General features: G+C 40.4%; 1 protein-coding gene and 1 non-coding gene across 4 annotated transcripts in view; both read left to right on the top strand.

The window, feature by feature from the left end:
- LOC787554 (zinc finger protein OZF) overlaps positions 1-16888 on the top strand; it is a 31196-nt gene extending 14308 nt beyond the window's left edge. For 2 of the 3 annotated variants that reach the window (XM_010815316.4, XM_010815315.4), the window contains exons 5-6: positions 3669-3764; positions 6419-16888. In XM_010815316.4, coding sequence (XP_010813618.1) covers positions 3669-3764; positions 6419-7707 — 1385 coding nt within the window. In that variant the 3' untranslated portion in view covers positions 7708-16888. Of the gene's footprint in view, positions 1-3668; positions 3765-4723; positions 4875-6418 lie in introns of those variants that run through there. The other variant, XM_010815317.4, reaches the window with a different exon arrangement.
- Positions 11861-11918, top strand: MIR12038 (microRNA mir-12038). Its single transcript, NR_162402.1, has one exon. It is a non-coding gene; the product is annotated as a microRNA mir-12038 (primary transcript).

Genomic DNA, 21285 nt, shown 5'->3' with positions numbered 1-21285 from the left:
CAAAATAATCTCCTATCTTAAAATCAGCTAATTAGCAACTTCATCGCTAACTTGTGTCCCCTTTGCCTTATAATATAGCATATTCACAAGTCCTGGACATAAGGATGTAGACATCTTTGGGAGGCCATTATGCTCCCTACCGAAGGCCACCCTTTGGCACCCAATGATTCGTGGCCATCCCACATGTAAAATGGAGTCACCCTATCCCACCATCTCCGAGTGTCTCAGCCTGTCACAGGACCAACTCAGAGTCCAAAATCTCACCTAAAACGGATCCACTCGGGAGTGCCAAATCTCACCTTCTAAAGCTAGTATTGGTAAGCCTCTGGGTGTAATCTTCCCTGGGGCACCATTTTTCTCTGTGAACCTTAAAACTCTAGAAACAATTTATTTGGCCCTAAAATGACTTAATGCCATCTTCTGCCTTAATTCCCCTTCACCGTATAATGTAACAGATTTCCAGATTCTGGGAATTGGGACATGAACATCTTTGGGATTTGTCATGATATTGCCTACCACAAAAGCATTAGATTTCAGAGAGTTTGCACTTCAGTAAATTCCTGCCTACCCCTTAAATAAATTTGGAACAGCATGTTCCCAGTGAAGCAGTTATCTAAAGTAATTATGATCTAAGTACATTAACATTTTTTTTCTTTAATCAGAGAATCTTGTACTAATTCTTAGATGTGAACACCGTGGAATGCTCTTGAAACATAAGAATCAAATTGTCAGCTATGGAAAAGAACTCTCTCCTAATGGAACATGAGATTTTTGCTGCTGGAAATACTACCAAACATACGTTTGTATCTATTCTGAAATTGAATAGATTAATATATCCACATATAAAATTCCACAGGCAGAGGATCCTGGCGGGCTATAGTCCACAGGGTCGCAAAGAGTAGGACATGACTCAGCAGGCATGGATCAACCAGTAATGTTAATTTCATGAAGTCAGACATCCAATCAGAACCTACGCATGTATGCCAAGAAACAGGAAAATAGGACCCATAAATGTGAAGGAAAGTCTGTGGAAAGAGACCCAGAAAAATAAAAAATGAAAAAATATTTCTTAAAAACAATAACAATGTGGAAAACAATAAATCTAAAAAGAGGAAAAAAGTAATGAGAGACCCAGAAATGACATGGGTGATAGAATTAGTAGAAAATGATGTTAAAATAGTTCTTATAAATGTTATATATGGCCAAGCAGGCTGTGCCAAGTGGATTATGGAAATTATAATCTTCTGTGGGATTCTGTCCACGTGAAGAAAGGGACACATTGCTCCCTGGTGGCTCACAGGGTAAAGATGGACCTGCAGTGTGGGAGACCTGGTTCAGTCCTGTGTCGGGAAGATCCCTTGGAAAAGGGAATGGCACCCTCTCTAGTATTCGTGCCTGGTGAATCTCATGGGCAGAGGAGCCTAGTGGTCTCTAGCCCATGGGGTCGCAAGGAGTCGGACACAACTGAACAACTGACACACACATGGCCAATTGCGCAGTATCTCTTTTTAAAATTTTTGTTTATTTTTGGCTGAGCTGGGTCTTTGTTGCTGCGTGTGGGCTTTCTCTAGTTGTACCCAGGCTTCTCATTGCAGTGACTTCTTTTTGCAGAGCATGGGCTCTAGGGCACATGGGATCAGTAGTTGCAGGCCACGAGCTCTAGAGCTCAGGCTCAGTAGTTGTAGCACACAGGCTTAGTTGTTCTGTGACATGTGGGATCCTCCCAGATCAGGGATTGAACCCGTGTCCCTCGCACTGGCAGGCAGATTCTCCACTACTGACCCACAGGGGAAGCCCTGTATTATACCTCTTGCTTGAACAAAGCTTATCTAACACATACACTTGCTCCATAAGGTACATCACTGCCTTCTTGCACTTGAAGACATTAGACGGTACTTGAACACTGTGCTTGGGACCATTTTAATCAGCAGAATTACCAAGAAAAAGTATAAAAATATGAAAAACATGACACTAAGTAGACCATGAAAAGGGTGCTTGTTTGCAATAGGAGAACTGAAATAAGACAACATCATTTTGTTCAGACTCAGCCGGGATCATACACATTGGGCAACTCAAATTATTTGTTGCTCAAATTATTCTATGCAGATGTCTGCAGATGTTCGTGAAAGTGCTATGATTATTGATTTGGGGTTAAAAAGAAATTTTAACAGTCAGGTGAATTCACAGTAAATCCATGAATAATGAGAACTAACTGAACTTTATTTTTAAATTTTTCTGCTGGTTTATGTACATCTAAATGGTCATTTTAATAATATCCCTTCTACATATTTTAGATTTCCTATTTCTCAATACAGTAAACCTTTATATTAAACATTCATATTAATAATCTTGTGCTGATAATTCTTGCATGTGTAGTCATTTCATATCTGATTCTGTTATTTGTTCTATCTGTTGAAAAGTGTCCAAAAGCTCCTTGAGGGCAGATTTTTGCTGTGTTTATATGTTAGCACTTAGTTCTTCTTCACCTTTTAAATAGTTGTCTGAAATGGTTTATAGAGACATCTTATATCCCTGTTTTAGGGATATTTTACTTGTAAGATATAGTGAATATGCTTTTCAGGAACTTGTGATTTACTAGACTAGTTGATAATTAAGTGTTCAATTGCAAAATCGGTATAAGGGCATTTTACTTCTTTTCATAGTAACTAATGAAAACTGTTACCCAGAAAGAGCGAGCCGTGGTAACTTATGGTGAAAACAGCCAGAACACGTACCTGTAGGTCTTTTGCTTATTGGTAATGATCATTACCGGCTTCCCAGGTGGTACAGTGGGGGAGAATTCACCTGCCAACACAGGAGGCCCGAGAGACATGGGTTTAATTCCTAGGTTGGGAAGATCCCCTGGAGGAGGAAATGGCAACCCACTCCAGTATTCTTGCCTGGAAAAATTCCATGCACAGAGGAGCCTGGCAGGCTATAGTCCATGGGATCACAAAGAGTCAGATACAATTGAGCACACATACACACACACTCAGAATGATCACCATACATTGGAAGAAGAATCTGTGATAATTAATAAGGACTAGTGTCGTTTGAGAATATTTCTATGGACTTACCTGGGAGGGGGACTTCCCTTTTGGCTTAGATGGTAAAGCGTCTGCCTACAATGAGGGAGACCTAGGTTTGATCCTTGGGTCGGGAATATCCCCTGGAGAAGGAAATGGCAACCCACTCCAGTACTCTTGCCTGGAAAATTCCATGGACAGAGGAGCCTGGTAGGCTACAGTCCACGGGGTCGTAAAGAGCTGGACATGACTGAGCAACTTCACTTCTATTTCTTTACCTGGGAAGAGTGGTAGCCACTAGGTTCTGCTTAGAAGAGCCAACATCAGGATGTGTTACTGGAGAATTCTAGTAACCTATGACACTAGTTAACGATAATTGCCCTGTGTCATTCAGAACACAGCCAATAGCCTTTCCTTTTTTAGTTGCTCTAACGTCCAAAGAGCCTCAAGATACTGGAGTTGAGTTTATAGACAATCAATTTTCAGTCCTTCTGTTCCCATCAGAACTTAATGTGCTTTCATCTTCATTAGCTCTTTAATCTGCCAAGGTGATAGTGTGTCTGTTCCTTTTGTGCTCTTCCTAGACATCCCCCACCAAGTCCAATTGTAAGCATCCAAGTCTTTGTCATTTCCCATAAACAGGCTATCAAGCTACCAAACCAGTTGTGATCCTTACCTTCGAGCCCAGAGAAGAGCCATGGAAAGTAGAAGATGAAATGCAGCATCAGTACTTTTCAGGTAAGTAAATAGCTGAGAAGCTGCAAGATGGGAGACCTTGAAAGTAGTTGGACGTGAAAGGCTGACCCTTCCGAATGTGTTTAGCAAGGCTAAAACTCTGAAGGTTGTTGTTGTTTAGTCACTAAGTTGCGTCTGACTCTTTGCAACCCCATAACTGCAGCATGCTAGTCTTTCCTGTCCTTCACTGTCTCCCAGAGTGAAATAAACTCATGTCTGTTGAGTCTGTGATGCCCTCCAACCATCTCATCCTCTGTTGCCCCCTTGTCCTGCTCTCAGTCTTTCCCAGCATCAGGGTCTTCTGCAGTGAGTCAGTTCTTTGCATCAGGTGGCCAAAGTATTGGAGCTTCAGCTTCTGCATCAGTCCTTCCAGTGAACATTCAGGTTTAATTTCCTTTAGGACGGACTGGTTTGATCTGCCTGGTGTCCAAGGGACTCTGAAGGTCTTTACAAACACCTAAATCATCGATGAGGCTCTCTTGCATGCTGTTTCCAGGAAAATGTGCCTCTTTTTCTCTCTCAGATTGACTCAGTGTTCAGTAATTAGTTTCCTTACAGCATCCAGACTTCCTCCTTCTTCTTCCTCTTTGGCAGCATCACTTCCTTTCTCCACATTCTCTTTAGCCTCTTGCACGACTGAGTGACTAACACTTACTTACCTGATCAAATAATGCCACAATTCTTCCAGTTAATACAGCAGCACCAGTGCCGGTGGCTTTCTGTGGGCTGTGTGAGAATGTATCAGAGCAAACCAGAAGGTGGGGATACTGACCACAGTGGTGGTCTGTAAATGTGATATTAGAGTTTTGGGAAGGTTCATTGTCTATTGCCTGCAGAATTAATTAGACAAGAAAGAATCAGTAAGATAGGGTAAATACACTTTAAAAGCTGAGGATCCTTTGTTCTAAAGTGCTTCCCCCAGATGTTTGTGCAAGACTTAACTTGGCGTCTTTCCTTTGTAGTCATTGTTTGTGCCTGATGTGAATGGACCTTCTCCATACTCTGGGCATCTCCTAAAGTCTTCAGAGTTGAAAAGCATGAAGCTTCATCTTTGCCTGTTTCTGTCATTTGTTAACCAGTGTAAATTCATTAAATTTCATGGCCTTAACAATACTATTTATTTGCTGATGACCCCCAAATTTCTGTCTACTGACCAAACTTTCCCTTAGCCTCATATAGTCACCTGATACTTCTTTTCTGCACTCAGAGATCTGATACCTCCCTCACATTCACATCACTTTTGTTCCTCTTTTCGCTCATACCACAAGTTTAATCTGTCAGCAAGTTTGGTCTCACTGTCTTCTATATCCCAAGGGCTCCACTCTTTTCTGTTACTGTTGTTTTCACTCACACGTCGAAGTCCAGTATTTTTTGCCAAAATTGTTATAGTTTTCTTGAAAATACTCTTGACTTCTTTAATCTTGCTTCTCTCTGTTCTCCACACAGTAATCAAGTGATTTTTTGCAAAAATTTTGCTGTTTTTATTTATTTATAAAAAGGAAGTAAGGAAAGTCAGTGTTTCTAGCTACTCACCACCTCACCGCCCCCCCCCAACAGTCATGAGCATAAGTTTCAGAAACATCTGGCTTATTAAAGACATAATGTTTTGACAGTTACCTGGATTGAAAAAATGGGGAATGACAGGATAAACCATCATGTAGAACAACCTTCTGAGTGGGAGGGTAGAGCGCAAAATCTAAAGTGTAATCTAAGAACAATGCTATATGACATAGCAGATCATTACCAGTTTTCATAACCACAGTCCACAAGCCTAAAAACAGTGTGAAGTCACAATATTTAAGACCTTGTAATTCACATACACAAAGGATGACATTTTTGAAGTGAAAGCTGAGTCATCTCTCTCCTAGTATTACCTTGAATGGCATCCTGTTACTCTTATTAATAATATAATATCTGAATTCCTTCCAGAGTCCTCCTACACGTGAGCATTTCCTGACTACTGCCTACTTTTTTACTTCTTTATGTGAAAATGAAGTATAATGAAGTTAATTTTTCCAATCAACCCACGATGTAACCAGCATTTAGATTGGAAATACTAGAGTACTGTGCAAGATGCCATTGTGGGAATCTAAAACAATTTAGTCACTCTGCATTCAGGCCATTATGAGTAATCCTCCTATATAACTTAATACGAATGTCTTCTATTATTTTCTGTTTTTTCCTTTTGAAAATATTTATTCCTAAATAGTTTAGACTTCATGTGAAATCCCAAGATTATACACAGATTTCATGTACATTGTTTTTGCAGATTCCCTTAAGTGGTAGCATTTTACCACATTTTCTTTATTGTAATCTGTCTGTCATTTTACACACACACACACACACACACACAAGTACATATTGCTTTCCTGAACTCTTGACCCCTAATAATGACCCTTTATAAATACATAACTGTGTATTTCCTAGAAACAGGTAATTTAAAAAACATAAACAGAATAGTTTTCAAAATCAGAATATTACTACTAATTTAGAGTTTCCTCAAATTTTACTAATTATCTCATTCTTATTTTGATAATAATTAAAAAAAAAAAAAACCTTTTTCTGGACCTTTACTTGCCATATTGTTCATTCTGCTATGAGTACTCTGGCTTTCATCTAGCTGTCAGGGTTTGCTAATTATAACTCAACTTCTTTAGGCAAGAAACTGTATGGATGCAATCAAAATGCAGTGGATACTTGTCAACCACGCACAACCATGCCTTGGAGAACGCACGCAGGAAATAATTCCCATGGATGCCGTGATTGTAAGAGAACCTTTCCCAGTGAGTTAAAGCTGGTTACTCATCAGGACACTCAAACAGGAGAAAACCCGTATAGATGCAGTCGATGTCAGAAAGCCTTCATTACGAAGTCAGCACTTGCCTATCATCAGAAGACCCGACACAGAGAAGGAAAGTCCCACAGATGCAGCAAATGTGGGAAAGCTTTTCCTTGGAAGTCAAAGCTCAGCTTACATCAGAGGACTCACTCAGGAGAAAGACCCTTCAGATGTGGAGTTTGTGATAAAGCCTTCATGGTGAAAGCACATCTCACTGTACATCAGAGAACTCACACGGGAGAGAAGCCATACAAATGCTCCGATTGTGAGAAAGCCTTCTCAAAAAAGACTCAGCTCCTGATTCATCAGCGAATCCACACAGGAGAGAGACCATATGGATGCAGTGAGTGTCAGCAAGCCTTCATCCAGAAGTCAGATCTCAGCGATCATAAGAAAAGTCATCATGCAGCAGAGAAATCCCACGAATGCAGTGAATGTGGGAAGATTCTGTCCTCTAAGTCAACTCTCATTGTACATCAGAGAACCCATACAGGCGAGAAGCCCTTCAAATGCAGTGCATGTGATAGAGCCTTCACGTCAAAGGCACATCTCGTTATCCATTTGCGAGTTCATACAGGAGAGAGACCGTATGAATGCTCAAACTGTGAGAAGGCCTTCTCCACTAAGGCGTATCTCATGATCCATCAGCGAATTCACACAGGAGAGAGACCTTATGGATGCAGTGAATGTCCGCAGGCTTTCATCCAGAAGTCAGGTCTCACTAACCATCTAAAAAATTGTCATGCCAAAGTGAAACTGTGTGAATGCCCCCAATGTGGGAAGGTTCTGTCATGTAAGTCAACGCTCATTATACATCAGAGAACCCACACAGGTGAAAAACCATTCAAATGCAGTGTGTGTGACAAGGCTTTCACAGCCAAATCCTATCTCACCGTACATCAGAGAATTCATACAGGAGAGAAACCATATGAATGCCCCCATTGTAAGAAGGCGTTTACTACTCTGTCAGCTCTTATCAGTCACCGGAGAACTCACACAGGAGAGAGGCCCTATGGATGCAATGAATGTCAGAAAGCCTTCTTTCGGAAATCAGTGCTTGCTAATCATCAGCGAACTCAGCATAGAGGAAAATCATGTGCACAGTGACTGTGAGAACGTGACAAAGCTCTTTCGATTAACCTTATCTAGTCACAGAACTCACACAGAATGGAAATGCCATAAGTGTTCTCATTATACAGACTGTTCTGGAACTCCTTAATAGGAAAGAAACCTTGTACATGGAATGAAAGTTGTACATCTTCCATCTGAAGACATTCACCTTGTTTGATCATACCTTAGGGATCTTGCCAAAAAAAGAAACATTATAAAGTCAGTGAGAATGGGCTTTTCTGGTGGTGCAGTGGTATAAAGAATCTGCCTGCCAATGCAGGAGATGCAGGTTTGATCCCTGGATCGGGAAGATCCCCTGGAGTAGTAAAAGGCAACCCACTCCAGTATTCTGGCCTAGTGAATTCTGTGGGCAGCGGAGCCTGGCAGGCTACAGTCCATGGGGTCACACAGAGTCCGACATGACTGAGCATGCAACGTAGTATAAGAGGCAGTGATTGTCAAAAGACTTTATTTGAAAGTCACAGGCTATGCATTTAAGAGGCAGCCCATGTGGGTGCAGGGAAAGTGGGAAATTTTCTTTTTCAAGTCATGTTGGTTATACATTAGGGTATTCATTCAGGAGAGGGACCCTGCAGTTGCAGTGAATACAAGCAAGCTAAGAAAAGTCACATCTCATTGTACATAAAAATGGAAGTTTCAGGAATGTTTTGATAGTGACAGTATCCCCTGGAAAAGTCAAAACTCTTTGATCATCTTGTACAGGAGAGAGATCCTATGGATGTGGTGAATGTGGTAGTCTTCCCACATCAACATGATGTAAGATCTTCCTTACATCAACAAACTCAGAGAGGAGGAGAGCCTTATTAATGTAGTAAATGTAGTACCTCCTTAATGTAGATGATCTCCTTGGACTGCAAGGAGATCAAACCAGTCAATCCTAAAGGAAATCAACACATAATATCCATCAGAAGGACTTATACTGAAGCTGAAGCTCCAATTATTTGGCCATCTGATTCAAAGAATGACTCATTAGAAAAGACCCCGATGCTGGGCAGATTGAGGGCAGGAGGACAAGGAGGTGACAGTGGATGAAATGGTTGGATGGCATCACCGACTCAATGGACGTGAGTTTGAGCAAGCTCTGGGAGATACTGGAGGACAGGGAAGCCTGGCATGGTGCAGTCCATGGGTCACAAAGAGTCAAACACGACTTAGCAAGTGAGCAATGACCCAGGAATTCCACTTTTGGGTATATACCCAATAAAGTTGAAAACAGGTAATTAAATACTTGGATAAGAATATTCATAGCAGCACACTGCTCACAAAAACCAGCGGGTGGAAACAACCCTGATGCCTATCAGTGGCTAAATGGATAAACAGAATACATGTATATATGTAATAGAGTATTAATCACTCATACACGTGAACTGTCGATACATAGTATAAAATGAATAAGCCTTAGAAACAGTCAAGTGAACTATCGATACATATTATAAAATGAATAAGCCTTAGAAACAGTACACTGAGTGAAAGAAACCAGACCCAAAATACCATGCATTGGGACTTCCCTGGTGGTCCGCTAGTTAAGACTGCACTTCCAATGCAGGAAGCGTGAGTTTGGTCCCTGGTTGGGGAACTGAGATCCCACATGCCACCCAACTGGAAAAAAAAAAAAAGATCACATATTATATTTCTATAAAATGTGCAGAATGCATAAATCTATAGAGACATAAGAGCTTCCTTGGTGGCTCAGTGGTAAAGAATCACTTGCCAATTCAGGAGACCCAGATTCGATCCCTGGGTCCGGAAGATCCCCTGAAATGGCAACCCACTCCAGTATTCTTGCCTGGAAAATCCCGTGGACAGATGAGCCTGGTGGGCTGCAGTCCATGGGGTCTCAAAAGAGACACGACTGAGTGACTAAGCAACAACAACACAGAGGCGTGAAGGAAAGTGGCGCTTACCAGGGCCTGGGGGACGGGGAATAGAGACTGAGTGAGTAATGGCCACAGAGTTTTCTTTTAGGATGATGACAGTGCTTTGGAATTAGATAGAGGTGGTGATTGCATAACATTCTCAGTGTAGTAAATGCTCACTGAATAGTTTGACGTGGTTAACTATATTTTATGAATTTTTACATCAATAAAAAAATATTTGAGAAGAATAACATTGCAAGAACCTTGGCACTCAAAATGCAAATAAAAATCATTTGTTGTTGTCCAATAGCTAAGTCATGTCTGACTCTTTGAGACCCTATGGTCACACCAGGCTTCCCTGTCCTTCACTATCTCCCAGAGTTTGCTCAAATTCATGTCCATTGAGTCAGTGATGATACTTACAGAAAAAAAAAAAAAAAGAAACCAAAAACCCTGCACAGCAAAACCAGTGTAAATATACAGTCTTTAACTTAATAGATATTAGCTACCAAAACTTTATAGCTAACATCATATTTAATGATGAAATTTTGAAGATATTCTGTAGTTATTCACCAGTGAGGTACACAAATCTGCTGTCTCTATTCCTGCTAAACATTGCTGGAGGTCTTAACCAACATAGCATGACAATAATAACAACTAATGGGTTTAAAAATTGGAAAACAAAATTGTCATTATTTGCAGATGATTTGATTGCCTATGTGGAGAGACGAGAACCCATAGACAACCATGTAGAAAAAGAGAGTCCACTGCATAGCACAGGGAGCTATATTCAATATCCTGTGATAAACCATATTGGGAAAGAGTATAAAAAAGAATGTATGTGTATAACTGAGTTATTTTGCTGTACAGCAGAAATTAACATTGTAAATCAACTATTGGGAGAGAAGTGGGGACAGAAAAGGTAATGTATGAACATTGGTCTAATCATTTTAGTCTAGGGAGCAAGCTAGATATCATCTAAGCTGACATAAAAAAAATAGAAGACAAGTACATGTCAACAAAAAATTAGTCAATCTAAGGAAAATTTTATTCAAGCCCAACTGAGAATTATAACCCAGTAACAGCCTCTCAGAAAGTTCCAAAACCTGTTCTACCTGTTGGAAGTCAAAACACACATATATATTTTCTGAGACAGACGGCTGTACGTTAAATGGCATACTGTTGACAGTTTACACAACCCAGATCTAAGCATCACTGAGGTCCCTTACAAGGTCAAGAAGGAGTGTTAAGGAGTTGTCTTGATGCTGGGAGGATGTTGCTCTTAGTGGTTGAGTCGGTATTTCTCTTGATGGGGGAGGTTTGGTCGATGCCTAATGTAGGTACACAAGGCACAGTTGGGGGTGAGGGAAGGCCACCGGACAGGAAAAATTTTTTATGTTTAAATTTTTCTGGGAATTCCCTGGTGGTCCATCTGTGAGGACTCCATGCTCTCACTGTCAAGGGCTGGAGTTTGATCCCTGCTTGGGGAACTAAAATCCCATAAGGCTCGTGCCACAGCCAAAAAATAATAATATAAAAAAACACATATTTCTTGTCTTACCATAAAGTGTGAATTTTATTTCACATACACATAAACTATAAAAAGAAACATGAAGACAAGTGTACAGTTAACCCTGGGCAGTGGAAGGAAAAAAAGAGCAAGTGGAACTATATGAATTGTATTACATAGAGTAGGCACTCAACAAGTTAGGGTAGAAGTATTTTTGACTGCATTAGGTCTTCACTGCTTTGTGCAGGCTTTCTGTAGTTGCAGGGAGTGGGAACTGCTCCCGAGGTGCGGCACACGGGCTTCTCATTGTGGTGGCTTCTCTTGTTGCAGAGCACAGGCTTAATGGTCAGAGTCTTGAGGATGGGCTGTCCTATATATTTCAGGTTCTAGGCAACATTCTTTTGCAAAATGTGCATTATGACTAAGCACAGGCAACAGAGCACAATGTTGAGGAAGAAACAGATCTAATACGGAGTCAGATTTACTGTTCCCTCTTAAAACGCCACAGCTCAGAGTCCAACACGAACATGACAGGTCTCATCTCTGTGACCCTGGTTCACAGGGGCGGGGAGGAGGGGCAGGATTTGAGGATCCACTTTGCCATCCCAGCACAACGCTGAGTGCCCTGTCTGTCCTGTGCTCCCTTGGACACACAGGATTCACTGCAGTGGGGGCAGGAAAATGTTGCCCTCAGCTGCACCTGCTTTTAATTAGTTCTGTCTTAATCCCCAGGGACTGCGGATGCTGACTTGTCTTGGGACTAACATTGACAGCTTCTTTGCAGAGGTACCTCGGTCCCTCTGCAGAAGCTGTCAGTGCCTTGCAAGTGCCAGGGTAATTGCAACTCTTTAGGGGGGGAGATGAACTCAGGGGATCTCAAGACATAGCTGCCATGGCTTGCGTGGCACATATTTACTGACAGCCACAGTCCTGCTGCCCGTTCCAGCAGCAGTGATCTACCTTGGTGAGTGTGTCCTTATGGCTCAGACTCCAACAAGGTGAGGGAGATAGTGTCCAGGAGGAGAGGGCAGCTGGGGAACTGGGTGGGACAGCGGCTTTTCCCCCTTGTGTCTCAGGACAGCTTTGTCTCAGCTGGACTCCTTCCTGGGCTGAGTGAGTGATGGGGCAGGTGTAACAGCAGAGACCCCCAGAGCAGGCAGGGGAGGGCGGTGGGTACTCAGCTGGAAGGGGAATGGGCATTGCCCAGGCTGTGCCCAGCCTGAGAGTAAGGGTTGCTTTTCTCCCTCCTGCTCTTGCCCCTTAAGATTGTAGATAAGATTTTCCATCAACCCAAACCACTTGGCGCTGGACCCAGAGTTGAGACATTTTGATGTCTAGAGTTCAGGGTTAACATGTAGACTCTTGAACCGTGGCCCCTGTTCTCTGCACACACATGGGCACTCACACTCACACTGCTCCACTATTGCCTCACAGGCCGATTCCACAACCTGGAAGGACCTGGAGAAATGGACAGGCGTGGGACCTAGTGGGGTTGTAATATCATACATGCTTTTCACCAAAAGGCACAGCTTCAAAGCAACACTGAGTAAGAGTCCAGTCTTTGGGGGCAGGAGCAGCTTATCTTCAATTCCTGGTTCTGCCTCCTACAATCTGGGGGACCGGGGACTCCTGACAGCAAGTCTCAGCCTCCCAGCCAGTGAGCCGGGATTAGGACAATATCATTCTGAATAGTGAGCAGGGTGGCTGAATGTTTAAGAGGGTGACAGGCAGGTGCACAGCAAGTCTCTGGTAAATGGTGGTCATGATGGTCTCACCTGCATGATGCTAGAGCCAATATTTTGCAGCTAGAGAGACACACACTGCAACAGCTCATCAAATTCCACCCCATCTTGGTGATTCTGTGTTGATTTCCCAATTCCATCTGATGGTGTTTTGGAGATTTTGTAGGATGGATCTGAATGATTTGGTGTATTTGTGTGTGTGAGACAGAGACAGAAAGACTGCCTAGACCATGCCCACATTTACCAACCTACCAGTGATTTAATCCTAAAATACTTATGAAAAATGAGACAGTACATCCAAACATGATGTCTTATTCAGTAAAGGCTATTGATGTGTTTAGGAGTTTCTTCTTAGCAAAGATTTCCATAGTAGAGAAGAATAACCCCTTTACAACACAGATCAGTATTTTTCTTTCTTTTTTTCTTTTTTTGTTTTGCTTTAGCTTTGTGAAAGTGCCTCTTAGACCTTAAAAGGCAGGAGAGGGGACTGCTTTTTTAAAAAATTTATTGAAGTGTGGTTGATATACAGTATTAATTTCAGCTGTACAGCAAAGTGATTCAGTTATATGTGTGTGTGTGTATAACTTTATAAATTATTTTCTATGATGGTTTATCACAGGATATTTAGTTCTCTGTGCTATACAGTAGCATAAACAACAGGGTAGGACAAAAAAACTGCCTCTGGGAATTCCCTGTCCAGTGGTTAAGATTCAGCACTTTCACTGCCAGGGCCCTGGTTCAGTCCCTGGTTGGGGGACTAAGACCCTGCAAGCCAAGTGGTACAGCGGAAAAAAAAAACAATTGCCTTCTTAAAATTGGCTAGTAGGATTTGAATTACCCACTGATTCACTTAACATATTGAGTAAACTTTAGTAGCAAAGGAGAAACCAATCTGGCTTCAAGACTAAAGAATGAATTTATTTTTTAAAAAATCAAAAGTACATACCTTGGGTCACATCAGAGCTAGGCTGCAATTTACTGGAACTGAGTGACCTTGAGAAGGTTAAAAAAAGTCTCTCTGGCTCATTTTCCATCCATGTAAAATAGGATAATAATATTCATGGGATAATGATCTTTGACACTGAACATTCAATATTAACTTATAAGGGCCTATTCTTGGCCCTATGTGCAAAAGCTCATCAATAAATTGTATCTCCTGGTATATTCTCTGAATGGACTGTGAGCCACTTATTGGGAAGTGAGTTGAAAATACAGAAATTGGGGCTTCCCTTGTGACTCAGTGGTAGAGAATCTGCCTGCCAATGCTGGAGACACAGGTTCGATCCCTGATCTGGGAAGATCTCACATGCCACAGAGCAACTAAGCCTGTGCATATTAAATTAAAAAAAAAATACAGAAGTTGGTGAAAAGAAAAAGTGAAAGTCGCTCAGTTGTGTCCAGCTCTTTAGGACTCCATGGTCTGTACAGTCCATGGAATTCTCCAGGCCAGAATACTGGAGTGGGTAGCTGTTCCCTTCTCCAGGGGATCTTCCCAAGCCTGTGATTGATTCCAGGTTTCCTACATTGCAGGTAGTTCTTTACCAGCTGAGCTACCAGGGAGGCTACAGAAATTGATAGCTCTGTTAATTACTTCTGTCTTCCTAATCACTTCCAATTCTTTTACCTCTCAAAGAATTCCCCTTTGGGTGAATAGGCCTCTTCTAAGGCCATTCTTCCTTTTTTTTTTTTTAAACTGTCTTCACGTCGTTGGTCTCCTTGAAGATTCAGGGTTTATTTCCAGTGCTCTTAACAGCTGGCAGCTTTCTCAAATGTCACAGTCCCTGACTCCAAAAAGAAGTCTAACCATGCCTGACTCACCAGTGCTTGACCTGATCTTCAGAGTTCCATTTTCGTTCTCATATTTATTTCTGCCTGATGCTTGCCCCTGTGGCATTTGAAACACTCAAGACTTTTTTTTCCCCTTGTCCTTGCTGTCAGTTTAAATTTTTTTCTCCATTAAAGAGAAACCCCTGAAGCACCAAGCATCCAGTGGAAAAGGCAAAATCAAGAGACATCTTGAGTCCTATTGCAGAAACTTATCATCTGTAGTAAAGCAGGTAAAGACAGGATCCTTAAAACCTGCAGTTCTAGAAGTGTGCTGGACTGCAGCACGCTATGGTGGGCTGTTTGCTATCTGGCCCTATGCAAGCACGTTCAGGGGTCAGCCAGAGTCTTGGATTAAGACTGGTTAAGATTTATGGTCACACTTTTCTGGCTCTCTTTTTTTCTTTTCTTCCTTTTTTTTTTTAAGATTTTTTTTTTTTTTACTTTGCAGCCTCTGTGGTTATCCTGTTGTTTGGTTCTTTAGACCAGTAGGATTATGGGGAATCTATTTGGGCTAGCCTGCCCTCAGGAAGAGTCATTTAAAAAAAGAAAGAAAGAAAAGCAAACTCGTGCTTCTTCCAAGTGTCATCCCAGCAGGATTTGCCTGCAGTTGTTCACTCTTTAGTGAACTACTTCTGTTGTTTTTTAGTTGCTCAGTTGTGTCCAACTCTTTTGCGACCCCATGGACTGTAGCCCGCCAGGCTCATCTGTCTGTGGGATTTCCCAGGCGAGAATACTGGAGTGGGTTGACATTTCCTTTTCCAGGGGATCTTCCCAACCCAGGGATCTAACCCGCATCTCCTGCATTGGCAGACAGTTCTTCACCACTGAGCCACCAGGGAAGCTGAACTAACTCTATAGATACTCATTTAAAAATATAAATAATATAACATAAATAAATAAATATATGTATATATGTATCTTTTGTTCAGGGTCTATGATTGTTATTTGTAGAATTTGCCCAGCTATTAACAGAAGCAGAAACTGTTCTTTGTCTTTTATTTTACTTATAGTGTTTCATGAAAACTTTCTTTTTAACCTTTATATAGTTGATTTTATCAATATTTTATTGTCTTTTGATATTCAGTCATAGTTAGAAAGCCTTTCCCTATGTCCGGGTCATAGAGGAATTCACCTATAGTCTCTTATACATAATATATTGAGGGCTCCATTTTAAAAGATTTTGATCTTTCATCTGTTCTACTGCTCAGTTTGTCCATCTGTATGTGAGTACGGGCTTCCCAGGTAGCACAGTGGTAAAGAACCCACACGCAATATAAGATATATATACTATATATATTATATAATTATATATATTATATGTACATTATATGAAAGAAAAGTGAAAGTTGCTCAGTCATGTCTGACTCTTTGTGACCCCATGGAATATACAGTCCATGGAATTCTCCAGGCCAGAATATTGGAGTGGGTAGCTGTTCCCTTCTCCAGGGCGGTCTTCCTAACCCAGGGATTGAACCCAGGTCTCCTGCATTGCAGGCGGATTCTTTACCAGCTGAGCCACCAGGGAAGCCTGTATATTATATATATGTTATATTATATTTTTTAATGAATATACAGTTAGTTCAGCTTCCCTAGTGGCTCAGTGGTGAAGAACTACCTACCAGTGCAGGAGATATGGGTTAGATTCCCAGTTCGGGAAGATCCCCTGGAGAAGGAAATGGCAACCCATCCAGTATTCTTGTCTGGGAAATCCCATGAACAGAGGAGACTGGCAGGCTAGGTCCTTGGAGTTGCAAAGAATTGGACATGACTGGGCACACACACACAAACATGCAAGTACAACCCTTTTAATTACAGAGATTTTGAATTATGTTTTAACACCTGCTAGAACTACTCCATAGCCCATCACACTTCTTTTATGCTCTTCCTACCTAATCTTGCATGTTACTTTCCATGTAATTTAAAAAACCAACTCATTTGGTTCCAGAAAAAAAGCTTGTTGTTATTTTTACTAGGTCCATTAAATTTTAAAATTATCTTAGAGAGAACTGATGTCTTTAGAATGTTTAGAAAGCATGGAATGTCCTTTCACTTGACTTTGATATTTTCTTTGATATTATATTGACTTTGATATTACTTTGATATTTTCTTTGATATTATATTGACTTTGATATTACTTCGATATTTTCTGTTTTTGTTAAGTTTATCCCTAAAAAATTATAAATCTTCATTGGTTTTGTAAATAAAGTTTCTCTTCCATTACATAATCTGATTGTTATATGTGTATATGACTCATATATTAATTTTAAAGCTTTCTACCTTCCAAAATTTATTATTTATTTGTTTATTCATGGGGCTTGAGGGAATCTTAGTTCCCTGACCAGGGATTGAATCCAGGCGCTCCACAATGGGCAGTGACAGGGCAGAGTCCTAACCACTGGACTGCTAGGGAATTCCCATAAATTATTTTATTAGTTGAATTAGTTTCAACATGGATTCTCTAGGGTTTTCATGCTATACCATCACATCATATGCAAGAATAATTTTACTTCTTTTAAAATGCTTATGCTTATTTGTTTTCTGTTGTATAATTATATTGACTTACATTTAGAGGACAATATGAATTACTAATTGAAATACCATTCCTCCTTGCTTTGTTCTGGCAATATTTCCCCTTCAGTAAAGAGCTAATATATAAATTCATAATCATGCCAAGGAGGTATCCATAAACTCCTATATCCTAGAGTGGTTTTTAAAAAAAAAAATGATGTGGTTAATTTTTGTCAAAGGATTTTTTAACATCAATGAAGATAGTCATATGAATTTTCTTCTTAGATATATCAAGGGGATTTTATACTATCAAGATATATATATATATATATATATGTATGTATATGGTGAATTTCAGTAAGAAAATTCCTTGCATTCCTTGTCTCACATGGCCACAGTATATTGGTTTCTTAGTGTCAGGTTTTCAGTATGATTTTTTTTCCCCCTTTGGTCCATGTTTTATGAGAGAGAATGTTTTAAATTTCTAAACATAAGTGGCACATTTAGTCCTATACTTATTATTACTGATTGCTAACACACACACATGCACACTTTGTGTGTGCATGGGTGTGAAAGAATGCGCACCTAAAATATATGATTATCTCAGGGGAGAGAGGAATAAGACTAGAAATGAGAGATAGAGGACACAGATGAACTTTTTCCTCTCTATGTCTTTGTAATTATTTTATTCCTTAATAGGAGATGCACATATTAGTTTAATAATTTGGGAGAGCAGTTTTACTAAATTAAAATGTCTATATATTATCACAGATTCTTTAAGTGCTAGAATCTCTGACACACATATCCACAATACTATTTATATCCTTTATTCATTTTTGTGTGATTTCTATTTTATCTTATTGTATTTTATATAGGTGTCACCCACACTAGGCTCCCTGCCCTTTGGAACAATGATCCAGGTCAGCTAATTTTTGTGTATCTGTGCACCAACAACCTGTCCTGGCATATAGTAGATGTTTAAGAAGAGTTTTTGTAATGAAATATAAGAGTTTATACCTTGGCGCTTATGACCTCAACACATAACACTGAAGGATTTGGGTAATGGACTAAATAATGAACCATTTTGTATGGCTGTGTGAGCATAAGCAGACATTTGCCAAGATGGCCACTCTGAGTGGCCATCTTTAATCTCTATCCTCAGAAAGGGAGTTCCTAAGGGCCCAAGACTCCCTATCAGAACTGGGAATAGTGGAGCAGATCTGTGATTAGTGCTATCACTCTGAGTTCTAACTTCATGACCCTCAGGTTCTTTTCTGAGCTGCTTCCTCCCATGATCTCATGAGAATGATTTTTGGTGACTCGATCCTGAGGCTACTCTTCCTGGTCCAGACAGGGCTTGGGGTCCTGGGAAACACCTTTCTTCTCTCAACTTATGGTTCTACATCCTGCACTGGCTGTACCCTGAAGCCCATACACTTGATTATCACCAACATGGCAGTGGCCAACTTTTTGGTTCTTCTCTTCAAGGGGATCCCCCAGATGATTTTTATCTGGGGAATGACACACATCCTGGGCAACACGGAGTATAAACTTGTGTATTACATCCATAGACTAGCCCAAAGTCTTTCTCTCTGCACCACTTGCCTTTTGAGCAGTTTTCGGGAAATCACCATCAGCCCCAGAACTGGTGGGTGGATGAGGTTCAAGGACAGAGCTTGGAAGAACATCCTTTCTTCCTGCTTCCTTTGTTGGATCTCCAACCTGCTGATAAATGTCTTTGTCCCTATAAATTTAGAGGCTTATCAGCATACTCACAAGCTACGGGATTATGGGCTGTGTTCTTTGAAAAATCCTGAAATGTCTAGTGCTGCAAAATACACCATTATCATGACTTTCCCAGATGCTGTGTTCATGGGACTCGTGACTGGGGCCAGTGTTTATATGGTCCTTCTCCTGCATAGACACCACCAGCGAGTGAAGCATACTCACACCCTCAGAAACTGCCACAGCTTCTCTCCTGAGGCAAAAGCCGCTCAAACCGTCCGGCTTCTAGCAAGCACCTTCATTTTGTTTTACTTCACCAGTTCTCTCCTTACAATCTATAGTGTTTTTTCTAAGTCTCACCTCTGGAGGCAGCACACTACCACCTTTCTAGCTGCATGTTATCCCTCCCTGAGCCCCCTGATATTGTTGCTTCGAGATCTCCAAGCACCAAGATTCTGCTCTTAAATGGTGAAAATAAAAAATCCCAAACGACTAATAGCGCATTCACAACAGTTTCTCTTTTCTTCACATAATCTGGTTATTCACTTATTCAAAGCAAGGATATATGGATGTCTAGCACGTGACACATACACTCAAGATACTGGAATGTATCTTGATGACGATGGAAAGATTTAGAAGACACTGACTTAACCATATAGAAGCTTTCAGCTTCACTAAGAAGGCAGACAAATAATCAAATGAATACAATTCTGTATAGGTGTTAGTATTATCTTGATGCTTTGTGATTGTTTTTTCTTTGAAACAGTTGATGAAAGTGAAGTTGGATAGACATAATTTGGGGACACATCAAAATTTTGAATGGTTTACTAGGGCAATTATTCAATTGTGTTCAGGGTCTTCTCCTCCAGTTAAGACTCTGCCTCCCAATGCAAGGGGCATGGATAGGTTCAATCTCTAGTTGGGGAACTTAAGTTGGGGAACTAAAGATTCCACATAATGCACAGTGTGGCCAAAAATAGTAATAATAAAATGTCTAGCTTCAATAGAAAGTTGTGATACACAAAGCACAGGAAAGTATTACTTTTTACCTTTACACAGGAAAAAAGTAATCCATAGACATTGTCACTGAGCAGTCTCATATATTAGATTTACTACACAAAGACATTAAATCAGCTATTATAAATATAGTCAAGGAACTAAAAGAAACCATCTCTGAAAAACTGAAGGAAAGTATGATAATGATGTTGCATGAAATGCAGAATATCAACAAAGAGATGATGAAAAAAGAGAGAGAATTTACTAGAGGGGCTTCACAGCAGATTTCAGTTGTAGAAGACAGAATAGGTAAACATGAAGATCAGTCAATAAAGATTATCCAGTGTGAGAAACAGGGAAAAGTCAAAGAGAAAAAAGTGAAAAAGAAAAAGTAAACAGAGCCTCAGAAATTCATGGTACACTCTCAAGCATACTGACATATACATAATGGAAGTCCTAGAAGCAGGGGAGAGACAATAGTGGGCATAAAGAACATCTGAAGAAATAATGACAAAGGGAATTTGCAGTGGTTAGGACTCTGCACTTTCACTGCTGAGGGCCTGGGTTCAGTCTTTAGTTGAAGAGCTAAGATCCTGCAAGCCACCCAGTGTGGCAAAAAAAAAAAAAAAAACTTCCAAATTTGATGAAAACAATCTATGTATACAATTAGGTCAACAAACTCCAAATAGCATCAAATTATTTTCTTCCTCAAAGGTTTTAATTTCAGGATACTAAACAGGAAACTGGTTCTTTCCAGAGATGGGTACAAAATGGGTTCTTATTGGATGAATGCTGAGAACATTTCTACAGTGATCTGAGATATGATAAATAGAAACTACTTTCTTCTCCAACTTCCTGCCGCACAAAAAGCAAATCACTTCCAAATCAGTTACATATCATCCAAAACCAGTCACCAGTAGCTTCTCACAAGTTTCTTATTATAAGAATGTTCTTACATATATAGAAACTCATAATACCATGGACATCCTTATACTATCACATAAATTCAATAAATGTTAAATTTTGCCATTTTGCTTTGTGTATATCTTCTAGCTATCATGTATCTATCCATCTCCCTCTGTCTTCTCTCCAATTTACTTTTGGCTGAACTATTAGTAAATTGCAGACATCACGATCCTTCACTCCCAAATACCTCAATTAGAATCTCCTAATTAAAAAAAAAAAAAAAAATCAGAGAAGGCGATGGCACCCCACTCCAGTACTCTTGCCTGGAAAACCCCATGGACGGAGGAGCCTGGTGGGCTGCCGTCTATGGGGTCGCACAGAGTCCGACACGACTGAAGCATTTTAGCAGCAGCAGCAATAATAAAAATATTTTCCTACAAGCCACAAGGTCTTCATGATGCCAGTCTTTTGAGAGTGTGGTATT

Source organism: Bos taurus, chromosome 18 (genome assembly GCF_002263795.3).
Source record: "Bos taurus isolate L1 Dominette 01449 registration number 42190680 breed Hereford chromosome 18, ARS-UCD2.0, whole genome shotgun sequence".
NCBI lineage: Eukaryota > Metazoa > Chordata > Mammalia > Artiodactyla > Bovidae > Bos > Bos taurus.
Note: the sequence above shows the minus strand (reverse complement) of the source record. Positions and strands in the feature narration are given on the sequence as shown.